The sequence below is a fragment of the Hirundo rustica genome, chromosome 4 (assembly GCF_015227805.2).
Source record: "Hirundo rustica isolate bHirRus1 chromosome 4, bHirRus1.pri.v3, whole genome shotgun sequence".
Lineage (NCBI taxonomy): Eukaryota > Metazoa > Chordata > Aves > Passeriformes > Hirundinidae > Hirundo > Hirundo rustica.
Window position 1 is genome coordinate 70316721 of NC_053453.1, and position 19795 is coordinate 70336515.

The window sequence follows — 19795 nt, forward strand, 5'->3', positions numbered from 1 at the left end:
CTGACCTTTCACTGTCTGATGACCAGATGACAGAGGGAATGTAGGCAACATCAGAATTGTAAGTAATGCAGGGGGATGTCTGAAGTAAGAAGAGTCTCTCCTTAAAAGAGACTGCAAAGCCATTTAAAGGTGGGTTTGGACCAAAAAAACGCAATGAATCTTTCTTTATGACTCAATAAAGTCATCACCGAGCTAAACTGCATTTGAGCAGAATTTGGAGGGCACAGTCTTTCTAGTCTAGGAACTAAGTTGAGCTCCATTCATGTTAGCATAGGTGAACATTCACTTTGAGTCCTGTATGATAAAACCTTTCTAGAAGCAAATCTAGCCTGACTCCTTCAAATAGTACCAGTAGTTAGGAGGCATGTCCAATTTCTATCAGATAGATTGCTAAAAATCACTGTTAAGACATGAAGAAAAATCAGCTTCAACTTATTTCTAGCATATACATGCCCTTAGAAATCAGATCTGAAAAATTTAAGAGAGTCTACTAAGTTAGTAATTTGAGCCTCTCCCACTGACTGGCTGCCAAATTCTCCCTCAAATTCCAGACACGTAGCAAAACAACATAGGTGAATTTGGTCAATATTTTCATTTTAATGTTCTCTGCACAGAAACAAGAGGCCTTTGAGGTTCTCAACTTTTCCATAACCTAAACTCATCCTAAGATATTTATGGCTGCAGTCACTTTTGCATAAAGCCCACCTTTTAACAAAACAACTGTTATTGTGATAAGGCCTATTTTAATCAGGATACTTCAGCCCACACCATGCCTAGATACAGCCCAAAGCTGGTCCTGAAATGAAAGTAAACCATCCTACCATCTTACCAGAGCACTGATGCATTATTTTAGCACTAGCCTGAATGACTGCAAAAAAAAGAATTAGAATCAGACTGTTGTTTTCACATTGCTAGCTAGCTCCATGTTTGTTTTTCCTTTTTCCCTCCCTCTTTCTTCCATATGTCTGTTCATGTGTGTTTGGCTATTATAAGCACTTTATCAATACTGACGTTACGCCTCAAAATTCATTTCAGAGGGGTGACTTATATGGCTCCCATGATTCTTAAGCTGCCTACAGTATTTGTAACTCAGAGAATCAGAAACTAACACACAGACAATGTTGCTTTTCATACAAAGGCACAATAGGAATGAATGTATTAACCTCTGTGGTGCATGGAATGTGTCAGCTTACACACTGGCAGCTATTTCTGTGAAACTCAGCTAACTTCCGCTGGCTGTGTTAAAATAAAATTTAAAAAAAAAAAAAAAAAAATCTTCCCCAGAACTATGTCCCACACTCTAGTACGCTGGCCAAACAACTGAAATATCTGATGTCTACTTCACACTGACACGGGCCAAACTGAGCTGGAGAATGCATTTCACACATCTCAGTTAGAAATGCTGAGCCCTTCCAAGCAGGTATAAAGCTCTGCTGTTCCACGTGACTTGGCAAATAATAATGAGCAAATAAAAATGCATCTGCAATGGAGAGTTTGGGGCTTTTTATGTTTCTAGAAAAGAGTGGCAATCCAGACTTTGCAGAGTTAGAGATGATTTGGATCTTGATTTCCTCTCAGTCCCAAATGCTACTGGGCTTCATCCTACCAGCCAAGCATACACGGCAGGTACCAAAATTCACACTGGGCAATGGACATTACATTCTCTTAATTCCAATGACTTGTGTGGCTGATCAGGAATATCCAAAGACTTGCTATCACTAAAGTCCCATGGACACTCTAATGCCTCCAAAATTTGGAATACGGAGAGTCTTAGATACATCTGGCTACCAGGTCAACTAATGCAGCTGAAAAAAACCTCAAACCCTTTAGCATCTTTCCACCTGTTTTCCAATTGTCTATGTTAAATTAGAATAATCACTAATTATCTGCAATACAGCAGTGCCTAAAATGCTCTGGGTACCTTAAAACACAGTAGGGAGGGGCCAGTTATTGCTCTGAAGAGCTTGTGGCCTAAAAGGACGTAATCATGTTAACGACTTCTAAGCAGTTTAAAAGTGCTTGTCAGGACAGAGCTTTTCTGCCTGACAATCCATTTCCTTCTGGCATTTTAGAGCCTGCATGAGAAAGATCTAATGGAAAAGTGTCCCGGTTTCAGCTGGGATAGCATTGGCTTTCTTCTTAGTAGCTGGTACAGCGCTGTGTTTTGGATTCAGGATGAGAAGAATGTTTGATAACACACTCAAGTTTTGGTTGTTGCTAAGTAGTCCTTACACTAAATCAAAGACTTCTCAAGTTTCCCATGCTCTGTCTGTGAGAAGCTGCACAAAAACCCTGGGAGGCAGCAAGGCTGGGACAGCTGACCTGAACTGGCCAAAGGAATATTCCACACCAGAGAACATCATGTTCAGTTTATAAACTGGGGACACTTGTTCAGGAGGGGTCAATCACTGTTTGGGGACAGGCTGGGCACCGGTCAGCAATTGTTTTCTTGGGTTTTTTTCTTCTCTCTTTTTCATTTTGATTATTCCTATTACTATTGTATTTTAAGTAATATCAATTATGAAACTGTTCTTGTCTCAACCCATAGGTTTGACCTTGTATTTCCCAATTCTCTTACCCATCCCAACTCTGGGAAGTTAGCGGGTGGCTGTGTAGTACGGAGTTGTTGTCTGGGGTTAAACCACATCAATAAGAAAAGCAAACGTACTGCTATGAGGAAACTCAAAGCACAAACCCAAAAGTAGTTAAACTGACAACAGAGACACAAAAACGTGACGAAAACTTCCAGCAAGGTAAAAGGAAAGTATGTTGTTTGATGACTCTTTCTGCTTCTGATGCAAATTTCACGCGAAGAGAAGAGCCCCCAAACCCCCTGCTAATTGCATTGTGTTCCAAAGGGAGAGAAAACTGGTTTTCATATTTACTTAACCTTTGGCTCCTCTACATTGTGCTGGGACTTACCTGCAGTTGGAGTGGGCCTAAGCCCGGTGTTGCTGCGGCAGCAGCTGCCATGGTAGTTGGGATCAGCTGAACGGGGTAGGGGTCACCTAAGTAAGAGAATAATAGAGGCGTCAGCACCTTTTATCTACTCTCCACCTGCAAATTAAAGTCCTGCATTCACTCTTTCCAAAAGCCTTCTTTTGTGTGCCTTGTTGAGGCCTAATGAAAAGCTCTATTGTGCAGCCTTTTACTAACACTCTTTTCACAATTCTGGCTGAGAGAGGAATGTGAATAAAAGGCACAAGCAATTAAGGCGGAAACCTCATCCTTTTTCATGATGTATTTAGGGAAATGGAAAAAAAAAAGTGCACATTGATCAGAAGGCTGCACTTCAAAAAAAAAAAAAAAAAAAGAAAGGGAAGAAAGAAGATGGGGGTGGACGAGAAGAAAAGGAAAACAGTACAACCTTGATAAGATCACAGCATTAGAAGGGAACAAATTTACAAGCTTGTCCAAAATATGAAGTTAACAAAACTCTGCTCACTGTTAGTAAACTGAGCCTCACGCAGAGTAGAAATGGTACTCAATTGACTACTGTTTTCTTTCAGGCAAGAAAAAAAAAAAATCTCACTTTAGTGGCAGGGTTTGATCCTACAACAGGAAAAAGCACGTGAAGCTAAGGAAATCAGATACAAGCCTTTGAAATCCCTGCACCAACTCCACTTCATGACTTGAGATTTAATGTTGCTTCTGATGGAAAACGACTTCGGTTTTAGTTAGAACAGCATTCTGCTTAATGAGATAAAGGGAACCAGCAAAGCTTTTAAGAAAAATTGCAGGCATTTATAAAGGAAAATTACCTGCAATGGTAAAAATTGAGATGGAGACCAACACGTTTTAATGATATGAAGAGCTCACTTTTGGTCACTTCTAACATATCCGATTTGTTAAAATAAACTTCATACTACCCCATCCACAAAACTATTAAGAAAACTAGCAAACTAGCAAAACTAACAAGAAATGTTACACACATTGTATTGCTTCTTCAAGTGATAAAATGTTTTAACACTTTCCACCAAAATAAGGCTCACTAGAGCATTTCTGTCTGTCCCTATATTCTGGTGCCATGCCTGATTCCTGTAGCATAAAAACAGCCACTGGAATTAAGACCATGGAAAAAAGCAGAATGCTCTATGAGGAAAATCTGCCTAAATGTTGCTGTACATTTCATTAAAAAAGTAGATTAAAAGTTTTCCCCTTTTTTGTGCTTTTATGAATTAAAAAAAAAAAAAAAAAAAAAAAGACAATTAAGGAGGTAATGCCAGGTGTTCTGTACAATCATTAATAATTATTATTTAATTAAATTTTCAAATATTATCAAGCCTTCGCTACAGGAGACAGAAAACAAAGGGAATGAAATTTATCTAATTTAAAAAAAATGTTAGAAATATGTTGTGTTGGCGTACACACATTTAGGTAAGTGACTACTATTTATTTTCCCCTTTTATAATGTAACCTTCTTTAAACCTTTTCATTCAATGATTTTGATCTCCTCATGTTAAGAATTAAATACCACAACTTCTAGTAATGGAGGGCCAGCAGAAACTGGGCTGGCAAAGCATCTTAACATATATTTAACTTAAATAACTGTGCTTGTTTATACTTAAGAACATTTAAGTAATGCTTTGTTGACTGAAGCCTCACAGTCTTTCAAGGCTGACCAGCCAAGCAATGCAAACCAAAATGTCCACCCAGGCATCCCCATTCCCAAGTGTCTTTGCACCAGCCTCAGGCCACAACACCTCTATTTATTTATTTGTCAATGGGCAACAGATTTCCTGACATGCTTGGCTTTCTTTTTCTTCCCCAGAGAATGCCATTGTTTTACATTTTCCAATTTAATTTTACTTTCTGAGGCACCCACCTCCCTTTTCCTATCATGGACTGAATCAAAAATTTCTCTGACTTGACATTTTCTGGAGAGCTGTCTTGTGACCTAAGCAGCGGGCCTTAAACACGTGAAGACAGAGAGAAAAAAAAAGAAACAGTGGTCAGAGAATCAGGGACAATGGTGTTCAGCTGCTTCCACACCACTGGTAGCCCAAGGGCTGATCTGCATCATCCCAAAAGTGTCTCTTTAAGAAGACATTCTGATCAAAAAACAGCCATGAAAGAAGATAATATTTAAAAAAAAAAAAAAAAAAAAAAGGGCAAAAGTTTCTCAGTAGGAGTCTGATTCTTACAGCCCCTTAGATTTCTAGTTTTGAATGATTTGTATTAAAACACTTATATTAAAAGATCAGGTTCCATGCACTCTCCCAAATTTCTCTCCACACACATGCATAAGCCTCAGTCCATCATGCTAATCCATAAATCCCACTATCCCCATCAACAGCCCAGTGGAAGAGCCAAGATTAAAATCCACAGATGACTGCTCAGACACTTCAGACCCACGGAAGATTTTGGGACCGTATCCATGAAGATGCCAAGCACTCACATATTGACACCACAGAGTGCAGGAGCAACTACCAGCCCTCAAAATAATAACAAAGATCTCAGGTCTTATCTGATAAATACACTTTTTTTTTTTTTTTCTTTTTTCTGTTACTCTAGAAAGTACTGCATATTTCTACTTAAATATTTCTACTTAAATTTATTCCCATATCAGAGTGAATTTATTGACTATGCAGCTTCAGCTAATTCTGAAATCTGCATGTCTTAACTATTTCATTACATCTTCAGTACATATCGTTTTTTTAGATGTCAGAAGTAGCTAGATTTTTTTCCCAAGCTCTAGGAACATTTCAGGAATGTGAGACAAGACGTACAGTTCTTAGATATTTCCCAAGCCATTCACAAGTCCGTACCACTGAAAACACCAATAAAATCTCAAACAACTATAGTGCATTTCCATTTACAAAAGTCATTATTAATCCAATGCAAGCAGGCAGGAGCATCTTTCAGCTACCAAAAGAAACATTTTGTGCAGTCGTTTCATGTTCCAAACTACCTCTCTCATTTTGTGTGGACTTTTCGTACAAACAAAGCATCAGAGAGAAGTTTTATTGTTGTTGTTTTTCTTTAGTAGGCCATATGGCAAAATCTGGAGCAGATCAAAGGCTGAGATTTCGATGGTGACAACAAGGTAAAAATGACTTCATTAGCTGATGTATTATTGCCTAATATATAATTATTTCCCAGCTAGTTGGTGACATCACTTTGAAGAACAGAATTATTCAAGACTGGGTACATAAAGAGAACATGGGATTTATGCACCGGTGATGCAGCAGCTAAAGAAGGGAAGGGGAAATGTCAGCCTGGGACAGCTGAGGGGGAATATGAGAGGTGTTGGTGCCCACTGTGGGCAATGCCAGTGGATCAGGGCAGAACACAAGGCTGAATCCTCAATTCTGTGCCAATATTATATTTCTCTATCCTTCTTCTGGTCCGGCTTCCACAAACATACCCAGAACCTCTTTCCTGATAATTTATGCACTGCAACTTCTTTCAATTTCAAATCACACCTTCATCCTTACCCAAAATAATCTTACAAGATATTGCTTACAAGAGGATTTTTCACAAAGTACATTCACTTTCAAACCCCTCTTTCTATGAACTCTCCTATGATCCTCCACTGAAAACACTTTTCTGCAAAAGTTAAGCTGCGGTACAGAGCCAAGTGGACATTCTGTCCCAATACACAAAATAACAGCCCTGTGTTTAGGAACTTGATTTTCAATCAACTGGCTACCAGCTCACGGGAATTAAATGATTCTGTACCTGTGGAAATACAACAATGGCTCTTAAACAGTTTATATGTTTCGCAAAATTTTATCAAAGGAGTTTTTTTAAGTCAAAAAACACTAAGACTTCTTTTTTTAAAAAAAAATTGAAAATAAAGCATAAGAGTTAACATTATGTCTGTTGCACCATTCACCAAAACTCTTAAGATGTTTTTTGTATTCCTCTTTCTGTCACTCATCTCATTTATTCTCCTTCATGGTGTAATCCCCCCTAGTGTCTTGTCTTGTCTCCTGACAGGCTGCAAGCTCTTCAGAGCAGGCACAATTGTCTTACTTGCTATATAAATCAAGTTACATGCTAATGTTAAATTATAATGTTTTGACAGGATTTTAAAGTTGAACCTGATTATATGAAACAATAGAACACTGATTTTTTTTTTTTCCCCCTGATATTTTCTTCTCTTAAAAAAAGGATACCAGAAGAGAAGTAGGGCATTTATTTCCCGTGATTTTTAAAAACTCTTTGTTTTTCTCCTACCTATCCCTCAGGGACAGCAAATGAAAAAAAAGGTTGGGAGATCATGGAAGAAGAGAAAAGAAAACAGCGTAGAGAGTATGAAGAGTATGAAACAAAACATGGGGCAACTTTTCGAGCACCTGGCCTGCTGGAACTGGATGGGCTCCATCTCTCTGTTAAGGGCAGAAGGATTTTAGTTTATGAACTGGAGGAACTCATCAAGAGGGCTTTAAACTAGGTTTGAAGGGGAAAGGGGATGCAGCTGGGCTGCCTGGGAGCAGGCCCAAGGGTGGTAAGCCTGAGTGAGGGGTGAAATCAGTAGCCCAGCTGAAGTGCACGGACACAGCACGGGTAACAAACAGGAAGAGCTGGAGGCCACGGTGCAACAGCAGAGCGGTGATGCAGCTGCCATCACAGAAACGTGGTGGGATGACTCACTGGAGCACTGCACTCGATGGCTACAAGCTGTTTAGAAGAGACAGGAAAGGGAGAAGAGGTGGAGGTGTGGCCCTTTACATTAGGGAAGCTTTTGACGTCATGGAATTGAAACTAATGACAATGAAGTTGAATGTCTAGGGGTAAGAATTAAGGGGAAGGCCAACAAGGCTGACGTCCTGACTTCTGCCTCTAGGGATTATGGATTTAAATTAATAAGGAAAAGAGTATGAAGAAGACACCACCGGTGGCTTCCAAAAAAGAAATCCAAACTGGTTCCCTGACTTTCTCTGAGGATAGCTCTGGACAGTATTGACTGAGAGATTAGTGTGGTTTGTATTTTAGAGAAACAGTTCAGTCTACAGAAGAGATAGGTTTGGAGGGGCCTAAAAGCACCCTTCCAATCCCTACAAGGTGATCAACAAGACAGGCCAGGCCCCTTCTGGTAGGCTTTACTTGGAGGACAAGAGCCAATGGACATAACGTGAACCAGACAGGATCAGATTTTCCCCACAAGGACATCCGGATGTTTAAACAAGCTGTTCAAACAGGGTTATGCACTCTCTGTCCTTGGAGCCCCAACTGAATAAAGCCCTGAGAAATCTGATCCTATCTCCCTGATGACCCTGCATGAAGCCAGAGGTTGGACTGGAAGCCTTCTGAGATCCCTTCCAACCAGAATAATCCTATGATTTCAGGATACATATTTTTTAATGTTTTTTCTGTATCTGTTGAACGAATTACACTTATTCAAAAACTCCAGCTTCCAAGGAAAGTGAAGTATTTCCACAAAGGTTTGTACATGCTCATGAATTTAAAAAATCAGGACTTTATTTTGTTGCCCATCTACAGATAATAGGGAAGTAACACCAGACATCCTTCAAGGCCTAGAAACTGAGCTGAATCTACCAGCCTGTTTTCACAGGTCCCCATTGTTTTGTTTGTCTGCTTTGTTTTTATTAGAATTATTAGGAGAAGCCACACAGAGATCAGGAGCTGTGGAGTTCTTTCATTTAGAAACAGTAAATGTATAACAACAGTTGTGTTGTTATATTTTGCAGCCTTGTTTCCTTCCACTGCATTTGCAACCTTACAGAACCGTCACATTCTCGTGGATGCTGAGAGGCAAAGCTTTTACCAAAAATTCCTCCTTCTTGCTGTTTCTACCCACCATGCTATTACTCTTCCCTTATCCCGGGGGGAATATGAGGGTTTAGTCATATGCTCATTCTTTTCCAAGGCATAAAACCTGGAAGATGACCAGCATCTTTTTGAAGAAGCTTCAGTATGTGGTCTTCACAACACATGGTTTCTATTTTTGTCATTCTGATAAAAACATAGCAATGTCAATAGTTTTTTCTTGTGATATGGAGGACTGTCAACGACCTGCATGTCAGCTGACACAGCTGACACAGTTAAATGAGAATTTAGCACTCAAGTCTCTTCAGAAGACAGAAACATGGACACTGAGTACAAGTAAAATTTTAAGACAATCCACATGATACTCCATTAAACAATGAAACATGTGACTGACTGAAAAACAGAGACACATCAGCAATTTTCCCTGAGGAAGTTTATGGCATTTAACTCCTAAACATTAATTTTACTGTATTATGTGAGGAACCAATTAACTGAGAGCTTCATTTTTATCAGACATCAGAATTATTGTTCAGAACATAGACAAATGGTAAATTCAGCATATTTCAATTTTATTAGGCTTGACTTGTTAATCTCTCATATTTTGCTAACTTTAAGAGGTAATTAGATATTTCATCAATAACTTTCTGTGAATTATTGTATTTAGAACACTTCCAGCAGCAACAAACTGATATGTAAAACATATAAAATGTAGCTATTGTATATTCAGATTTTCCGCCCTTAATTGGATATGGTTGAAATAGTGATTAAAGTGCTTTCAAAAAAACCTCGTGTTGATGACATCTGACTGCAAACAAAATATGATTTGTTACAACAAATTATCCACAGGGGACAGAACAAATGGGCAAAGAAAAACAATTCTTGTTTCCAAAATTTGCCATGTTGCCATAAAAATAACACAGGTACCAGTAAATAAAAGGCTATCTAGAAGCTTCCCTGAGAATTTGCCAGTGACCTGGAAAACCTGGGGTAAATCCCATTTCTGGAACTACAGACTTGGCAACTACTGTTTCCCGAGAAAAGAAAACAAATCCTAAAAACCTCCAAATAATTCAGTTTCTTGCACGTCTTAGTTTAGAAAATAAGGTGCATTCTTCTTCCTCTTCTACAGAAGAAACTACATGGAATTCAACATCTGCAATCATCCTGAATAACCTCAGGACTAACAGAACACACAACACTGCTTTAGGTGGAAGTCAACATTTCCTTTCCCTTTTAACACAATGCTCAAATGTTTTAAGAAGCGCTGGAGTGCAGATTCTTAAATTCATCCTACTTAGCATCAATAATTAGGGAAGACCCATCAAAGTTTGGGCTATTCTGTGTAGCTGACTTGGAAATTACTGGGAAACGTAGAAGCATGGAAACATTCTGACCTGGTCCATGCTGATACTTAGATTTGTTGAAGAAGACCCAGAAAACGCTGTTCTCATCCTAACTCCTTCTGCCTTTTTTTTGTATGTCAGTCCCCAGAAGCAATCCCTCATGCTTTCCCGAATCTTTATTTCATTTCCTGTAGAATCTCTTATGCAGGAGATACAGCCATGCCTTAATACAAATCCATACATATGTGCATTAATAAAATGATCATACTACCTATGACTGACAAGCAGCTTGCTCAGAGGCAGAACTATGCAGTTTTTAAAGGGCACAATACAAAACTTCTTCTCTTCTATCACTTGCACCATTTTTATGCTTTCAAAGCACTTCTCAAATATTAATTAGCTCTAAATAAATTCTAATTATTTCTAAGAGTGGCCCTAGCAGATCTGTATCATCTGGTGTGAAATCTGACTTCAGTGAAGTCAACAGCAACAGCTCCTCAGACCTCAGCAGAGCTGACATTTCCCTTGCCACTGCTAAAATCCTAAGAGTTGTGTCTATTATCTGGTAAGTACCATAAGTAGAGCTGAACTAGCAACAGCAGGAGTAACAAGTGATAAGGTTAAAGAATGAGGAGAAAAGAAGGGTTAAACGACCTGAGCCAATCTGTGGAGCTTAAATGTGGGAGAAGCTTTGGGAAATGCAGTAACGGGACTCGGTTTGATTTCAGCATCAGCTGAAATGGAAGGTGCTCGCCTGCTCCTAAAACCAGTTTAAATTGTTGGGATCCAAGGGTCAACTCGTAAAATTTGCTCATGTTGCCAGTCACTAACTTAGTTAACAACTAACCTTGAAGAAACAGGCCCTTATAAAAAGATTTGCATTATATATATATATATATATATATATCTAAAAATTACATATTATGTGTATATAATAAAATACATACAAAGAGGCTGGCATGAAAAATCAAAACATTTAAATTTCAAATACCACACACTGCAGGAATAACTAAGTCTAGGGCAAATAAGTATGTAATCAGTATTTACCTTGTTAACTGGGGACAATATAGCCCATCTCATGCTGCCAAATTATTTTTCTCATAAGAAAAAGTACTTCAGTTGTAAATAATAATATTAAATATTTTATAAATGCAAGTATGTCTAGGTATGGAGCTTAAAAATTAACTGGAACCACAGATTATGATTTCTTTTCTCAAATAGAAATGTAATCCTAATAGAAGTTCCTCCCTTCATCTCTGCCAACTTTACCACCACACAATATGCCATAGAGAAAAAAGGGGAAGTGTCAACTTGTGTAAATTGTCCCTTATGTAATGCAAACCATCTGTTTAAAAAAAAACAAAACAAAATGAAAACCCAAGCCACTCCCAAGCATGATCTGCTATGGAGAAAAAGAAAGAAAAGGAAATGTAGTACATCAAATTGGAAGCCAAAGACCATGACCTGCCATGTAACCATGGAGAAAATATTTACCCCTCTCCTCCCTTTATTTACCCACTTTTGAAAAATATTTGGAAAAGCATAATTGAATCATTTGCTCTGCACATAATAGAGACTGATATTGCTGCATTTTTTTGAGCATTTCATCTCTCTAGAATGTTTTCAATCAGGCTGGAACCAAACAGAGAAAAACTCTTTGTTTTCAATAACGTATCACACAATGATGCCACCACTGGGTTAGAAGGCCCCTGAGTTCTCAGTCACTGCTGCCTGGCAAAGGATGGGGGATATCAGTACAATTCTGTCCTGTTCTTCTAGTCTTCCTTAGGTATCTGCCATGAAATGAGTCTAAATGGACCACTGCTATGAACTGTTACCATTACTTTTGTGTTATTTTCAGTCTAAATGCTCAGAAAACAAAGTATGTGTAGAGAAAATAGTGTTCTTCCTTCCCAGCCTCTGTCTGGTAAGTCATGAGTCCTTTGGTAAGCACCGTCTGAGGAACCCTCCCACTCTGACCCTCTCTGGGGAGGTACAGGTCAGTCAGAAAGCACTGGATAGGTTATTTAGGTTTTATTATCTAAGCGGACTGAAAATAAAACAGCAGCACAATTATCCGTCATTTCTTCTCTTTTGCTGATCCTGAGGCTCGATTACACATTCTCTTCCAGCTACAGCTGGGCTGGATGAAGAGGCCACCAGCTTCAACCACAGCTCCCAGCCAAAGGTTACCACCATGGCCAGGCTGCTTCTTTAATTCCCTCCCAACATGTTCCCATGAAAAAGAATCATCTCAGTTTCAGCAGTTTTAACAGAGGGTCCTTGCTGTCCCAGCCTGGACAGGAGCAAGTGTGAGAATGCTTAACCCAGAAGCTTGGTCCACAGGTCTCGTTTTGGAGATCTGACTTCTCACAGGAGGAGGGTGCAGAACAGCATAAATGTCCCTTTGAACGTGTCTCCAACAGATATTCAAAGTCAAGGAACTCTGCATCACTAGCTAGTTATGAAAATATTGGTTGCTGCTATAATTCTATCTTCCTTCTCCCCCCAAATTTTCAAATCTCACTTTTTTTTGAGGAACAGTATGTGAAAACTTTGATAGTTTTTTGTTGTGACTGAACCTGAATTGTCACATGGAGATTTTTTAATCATTCCTATGTGCTGGCTGCCAATTATAATAAATAATATAATCATCACTAGAGAATTCTTTATCAATCAACCACAGAAAACAATTACAAAAAATGTAGTCAATGCAGAAAGAAGGGCAGGTTTTCCAGAAGGACTGGGAAGATGTAGAAGGGACATTCATTTTGCCTCAGACACATTAACTAATATTAAAACACAAAATGGCAGTCATGTACAGATGATGCTAGAGGGGTCTTCGGAAGTTCCTAGGAACTCTGTGCTCCCAAAAGCAAACTTAGTGAAAACTAGGCATTTTAACACATTCAGAAGCTGAGCAAATTAATCTGCTGTACCTTTCTCTGTTGCGGTACAATGCTGGTACTACAACCCACTTCAGCTCAGTTCAAGCCAGCACAGGTGACTGCACTGAAGTTTGCAGTACAAGAATTTGGTAAATACCCCTAAGACTTAGACCCTAGTGTCTTTGTTACCCTTAAGAGGAAGGTTTAGTCTCCTAAATCACTCAGATGCTTAACAAAATTTTATCCAAAGCTCTCTGGTTTACGGTGTTTGCCAACTGGACTGATACACAGTAGGGCAAGCAAAAAAATGGGAGAAACATTTTAAAGGTCTGTCAAAAACAGTACTTTATATGAACATATTATGGTTTGAAGGCTGCTAGGTGCAAGATCTGCCTTTTTCCACTGGCCTCTGCTCAGTCCTACATCTTGGCATACTGTTAATTCCAAGCCTTACTGCCAGAAGCAGCAGAAACTTTGCTCTTTTTGCCTTTTAATTTTCAAGGTTACACAAACACGTAACGTCGTATCTATTTCATAGAGGAGCTACAGAAGTATCATGGAATTAATGTGCACGTAGTACAAAGAAGGGAAGAAACCACCTCAACTCCCTCTATCCAAGCCGGACTTCATTAACACGGACCTAATACAATCTGCCAGGTATATCTAACGGGGTGATTTCCTGACCTTTTCCAGACCTGCAGTCATGGTAGCACTCATATTCAGTGTGGCTTACAGTTACACATTCTGTAATGTGAATCACTGCTTCTCCCAGTCGAGAGAGACTGAGTGTGAAATCACTGGAAGAACTGAATGAGACTGTGTTTTGGCACTGCAGCTGCTGAGGGATGGGAAGTGTTTGGAACAGTACTTTTCAATAGTGGTCCCAGTCTGTAAAATACCAGGAAAAGGCGTTAGTGGCCAAAGAACCCGAGTTAGTGCTCAGGTACTGTGTCTATGATGTTCAGAAGCTGAAAGAAATCTGAAATTGGGGGCTAAGCCAGCTCAACTAAAGAAATCTTTTTTATGTTCTAAGTTTACAAAAATGCAGCAGCGGCAAGTGCTGAGTAACCCAAATCAACTGATGAATTAATGAGTAGCCAATGATACAGATGGATACAGTGGACATGGACAAAACAAACACCCATACTAGAGACAGAGAAGGGTAGAACAAGCAGGTCCTGGATTACTCCACAGAAAACTGACGGCAGAAGGGTTATACAAGTACAAGTGCATGAAAACAAGTCTATGAAATTCATGCTCTAGCTAAATTTATTCACGGAAATAAAGTTCCTTCATTATTTCTTGACTTGTATTTATTCTCATCGTGTTGACAGGAACATGAAATCCTATAGAAGGCTTAAATAAAATTTTAAAAAAAAATCTGCGGAGTGTAGAGAACAATACAAATCTTTCAAAGATTAAAAAAAGTGGATGCTATATTTTTTAGTGTTAGGCTCCCACAAATATCCTCAGAGTTTGTGTTAGTCCATCAAACTGAAAGGCATATGCTATCTTTGATCTCTGTGCAGAACCTCCGTTGAGATTAATGTGAGCTCTGTGTGAAGAATAGGCCCTCAGTTCACAAATAGCAAGCAGTCTGCTCCAGGAAAAAAACATGTTTTCTTACAACAGTGTTGAAATTTACTGGGAAGTTTCAAATAGCTTCTCTTCAGATGCAAGCTTGTGGTCATGAGCATGTTCACTTGTCAGAAAGACCTGTCAGAGAGAAGGTGCACAAATCTACCTCTTGTTTGAGATGTCTGGCTGTTTTGTTGAAACACATTCTTAATCTCTGACAAGCTTTTCTCATACTGTAACAACTAATCCCCTGTTTTGCACTCATCTCCACAAATTAATGACTTTGTCCATCTATGAGGTGCTATTTTTACACAGACTGGCATGAAATTGTGCCCTATACCCACTTCCAGCTAAAAAAATCTACAGGACTTACTGCATCCCGCCTTGTAGCTGAAACCAGGAGGAAGAAGGAATCCTTGCTGTGCAGCTGCTGCTAGGGTTCGTTGGTCTGGAGGGAATACGGGAATCATTAATGGAGGCAGCTGACCCTGGACCTGCTGAACAGGAGAGGGAAAATCAAACACAGAATTTTTTTTTTTTGGGGGGGGGGGTGGGGGGTGGAGGGACAATGTCTGGTAATATGCTTTCTTTCACTTCTGATCTGAGAGGTCTGGTTTGAACACACCTCTTCATATTTGGGGTGCTCCAGCAGCATCAACTGCAGAGCTTCATCTTCATTACCAAACACCTCACAGGAATTGCATTAATCCAAAATAAACTGAAATATTTCACTAAGGCATATCTATATCCCACTTAATTATTCCCCCCACAGTTCATGATGACTCACTTATCTCTGACTGTAGGGGGGTGCTTTCTTCTCTTCTATTGAACTGTGTAGCAGTATATGTCTCAGACAGTAGCTTTCACCCTGACTAAGCCCAAACACAAAGACACCTCCTCAGAAGGAAAAAGAAGTGCATAAGTAGCACACAGCACAGCCAGTACTATTTTTCTGCTCATACACACGCACGTATTTGTACATGTGAAAAGATAAAGCCTCTGGGATGGTCAGAAAAAAGGCTGAAGACACTTTATTCACAAATAAAACAGCCATGTCTGAAGTGTTAGGCGTTCAACTTTGCACAGCAACTCTACACAACCATGCGAGTCAGGAAGTGGAAAATATTATATTGTAAGTGGATACTGCAGGGGACTTAAGACATGCAGAAATTAGTCATCAAAGCTGGAAGTGGGCCATGGCACAACATCTACTGCTGTTGCTTTTACCCAGTTCCGTTAATAGTTTTTAATTGCTAGAAATGGAAGTTGTCTCTGTATTTCCCACGGATGAGAAACACAAGGTTTGCTGGATTAAAATGCTAAATGACTAGATTCAATTTAAAACCCCCACTGTATTGACCAGATCAGTCAGTAAAGAAAGACTGGCTCAGTTTTTAAGAGAGCTCATCTAGATTTTTAATGGCGCTGTAAAGCTGAGGCACTGGAGTTTTCGAAAACTACAATTTATTTTGTGGTCTGTAGCCTTAAAGTAACTCAGCGAATTAGAGGATCAATAGCCAACCTTCTATGCCGAGGGGCACAAGGAGGTGTTACTCCCTTCATTACTGCCTGGACAGTAGAACTGGCAAAAGAGAACCTGCACCAGTCCCTGGCTGCTGCTGTTCAGACTACACCATTTGCACTTAACTTTATTGTCATTTAATCTCCTTAAAATCCAGGCCATGTCTTGGTTCATCCAACCAGGCATAACAGTGATACAAAATTTGGGATTACCATCCCTCTTAATTTATGCCGGGAGCTGTCAACACTGCTGTGTGTGCTGACTGCATCTTTATAGTCTGAAACAGTTTTCAAGGATGGAGTTCAAGAGCACTGCTGACAGAAATTCTTGCAGTGGGAGATTAGGATTGGGGCTGAAGATAGACAGATGTAGCTCCTCTCACTGAACTAGCTTGATCCATTTTTTGTTACTTCAATGTTTTTCTTTCTATTCTGATCCTGTTAATTAGAAGGCATACCTATTTTCAACTGAATTACTGGAGGAAAAAAATATATATAAAATGTGATTTACTCTCTATCTTCACAGAGTTATCCTAGAGCTGTCCAATACCTGCCTTTTCTTCAGGTGTTTTTTTTTTTTTGTTTGTTTGTTTGTTTGTTTTGTCTGAGGTTGTTTGCCTTTTTTTTTTTTTTTTTCCCTTAAAAGACAAAGACAAAGTAACTGTATTCTTTTAGAACAAAAATGAACAGCCATGCGGAATTTTTGCATAGTACTCTTCTTCGGCAAAAAGCCACAGAACTTTTTTTAAAATGGTTTCCAAGGATGAAAGTGACTTTGCCAAGCGAAGAAGCTTCAAAACAGGACTCAAAAACACTAATAGAAAGACAGATGGTTCTACTAAGTGCTTTGCTGCCAAAAAAAATGTTAAAAAAAAAGTGAAAAAAATGGAGTGATGTTATTGAAGCTGACTGCAAAGTTCTCTGATGACTGCAAATACTCTTGTCCCACTGCAAGTGTTAACTCTGCCTCCAGGGCTAATATAACTAAAGCACCACACACACACAAATTGTCATTGCCAAGCCCACAACGTAGCTTAAGTCTGCTCTTGATTCCAAGTGACTGCCAAACACATGAGCAAAACACCACAGTAAAAAATTCCCATTTAGGAAAACATTTACCAGGAAAATGCCCTTTCTTCCTAAATCTGACTGCTGCATTTCATTTTTTTTTTTTTTTCCAAATTACTGCTCCTCTTTAACTCTCCAAGGGGCCTTACAGCCCCTAATTTCAAGTGGCACAACCCCATTAGCATTAAGGGGGTAAAAACTACAGAGCGATGAGCATGGTTTGCATGGATATAGAAATAACACAGTCAAAACAATGTGATTTTCATTCCAAGATGGAATGTATGTAGCAGCACTCAGCTACACTTAATCTTCTCCTAAACACAAACAAATGCAAGTATTAGTTTATTTTAATCCGATTACCTGACACAATATCATACAAATTATGGACTCTTCATTTTTATGGCTCATTTAACTACTACATCTTAACTCGTTATGTTTATTATTATTATTATTAACTGGAATTGCAAGGTACAACTGCTTCAAGTGGCATTGAATATAGGCCCTCCTTCTGAGTTTTACATCTAAGGTGTTTTACTTTTTTTTTTTTCCCCTCCTTTTTTTTCCTTTTTTCTTTTTTTTTTCTTTTTCCCAAGCTATTACTACATCAGTTAAATCTCTCAAATGTTTTTTATTATATAGCTGACATACCTTCCAGTATTTTCTGGATTGTAACTTCCTGATATTGCATTTCTAATTTGAATATAATGGACTGCAAATGACAGCTATTTTCTAGGCCCTTCAATTTGTTCTGCTAATGGACATATGTCCACAAAAAGAAATACCTCTTTGACAATCTAATAATTCACAGAGCTGTCAAGATTCTCCACTGGCCAGCTTTTCTATGTGATGACCTCTTCTCAGTTGTGAATATCCTAAAGGAGAAAACTGTATTTTAAATCCTCACAAAATTCCCAGTGGATTTACAATTCACCTACAATTTCACCTTGCAACTTCTTATCTACTTTATGATGTTAGTCTGGATGATACAGATACAATCTTCCAAGGCCCTTTTTGTTCATACTGTTGCCACTCTGTCAACTGATCACACTGTTCCCTGATTTTCCCTTTAATTCGAATGCCACGCTAATTAGAATATTCTTGTACTGCATGAAAAACTGCACGGGTATGGCATGCACGGAAAAGGCACATAACACACGTAAAATAACAAAGAAAAGAACCAAATGCCATGAGACCCAAAACATTCTATGCAATCAATTCTCTAGTTGAGGAATACCTACTTTCATCTCTCTGACAAGTTATTTGAGTCAAGAGGCAAGCCCATGTCACAGTGGAAGAGGCACCACTGGCCATTTAGTTTATGAGAAACATCACCCCTCAAGGAAGCAGATGCACAAGAGTTCAAACAGCCAAATAAAGTCCAGGTTCTTTCACTCATAATATGAGGACAGTAAATCATCCTCTCTATTAGCAATGTATTTTTAGGAGTATGAGAAACTCCAACCAAATGTAACTTAGAGCCAAAACCAAACCCGGGGGTGTTGGTTCTGCACTGCCTTGTTTTTGGTAGCAGGGGGTCACAGAGGTGGCTTCTGTGAGAAGCTGCTGGAAGCTTCCACCACATCCAGCAGAGCCAATCCCTGATGGCTCTGAGGATGGACCAAGGCTGGGCCAGTGGGAGATGATGGTAACACCTCTGGGATAACAGATTTAAGAAGAAAATCAAAACAAGGTTAGTGGGGCAGTTTTAACTCCAGATAGAGAAGAGAAGCAGGTGAGAACGTGTGAAAGAAGAAACACAGGGACACCATGGTCAGTGCAGGAGGACGGGCAGGAGGTGCTCCAGGCGCTGGAGCTGAGATTCCTCTGCAGCCGTGGTGAGACCGTGGTGAAACAGCTGAGACCCTGCAGCCCATGGGGATCCACAGGGATGCAGGGATCCACCCACAGCCCCTGGGGATCCACAGGGATGGAGAGATCCACCCACAGCCCATGGGGATCCACAGGGATGCAGAGATCCACCCACAGCCCATGGGGATCCATGGGGATGCAGAGATCCACCCACAGCCCATGGGGATCCATGGGGATGCAGAGATCCACCCACAGCCCATGGGGATCCATGGGGATGCAGAGATCCACCCACAGCCCCTAGGGATCCACGGGGATGCAGAGATCCACCCACAGCCCATGGGGATCCATGGGGATGCAGAGATCCACCCACAGCCCGTGGGGATCCATGGGGATGCAGGGATCCACCCACAGCCCGTGGGGAAGGTGCCCATGCTGGAGCAGGTGGATGCCTGGAGGAGGCTGTGATCCAGTGGGAGACCCTGTGGAGAGAGGGTTCCTGCTTCCAGGCTGGAGCAGCCTGTCCTTGGGGGGCTGCACCCCGTGGAACAGTGACCCACACTGCAGCAGGTTTGGGAGGACTGCTGCTGGTGAGAGTGGAACCATGCTGGAGAAGTTCACAGGGAACTGTCTCCTGTGGGAAGGGACCCCATGGTCTCACAGGGGAAGGACTCCTCTTCCTGAGCAGAGGAAGAGGAACTTGGACAATGAACTGACCAAAATCCCCATGCCCTGTCCCCCTGTGCTGTCTGTGGGGAGGAGGGAGGAGTTGGGGGAAGAAAAGGTGTTTTTAAGGCCTTATTTACTTCTCATTATCCTCCTCTGACTTTGTTAGTAATAAATTCACTTTCTATC

General features: G+C 40.0%; 1 protein-coding gene across 31 annotated transcripts in view; it reads right to left on the reverse strand.

Annotated features, from left to right (window-relative positions):
* The window catches only part of SOX5 (SRY-box transcription factor 5), a 504910-nt gene that overhangs the window by 82053 nt on the left and 403062 nt on the right, over window positions 1-19795 (reverse strand). For 24 of the 31 annotated variants that reach the window (XM_058420241.1, XM_058420243.1, XM_058420242.1 and 21 more), the window contains 2 exons: window positions 14919-15042; window positions 2923-3008 (listed from right to left, as the gene is read on the reverse strand). In XM_058420241.1, the coding sequence (XP_058276224.1) occupies window positions 2923-3008; window positions 14919-15042 (210 nt within the window). The remainder of the gene's footprint in view (window positions 1-2922; window positions 3009-14918; window positions 15043-19795) is intronic. The other 7 variants (XM_040062341.2, XM_040062334.2, XM_040062332.2 and 4 more) reach the window with 1 other exon arrangement.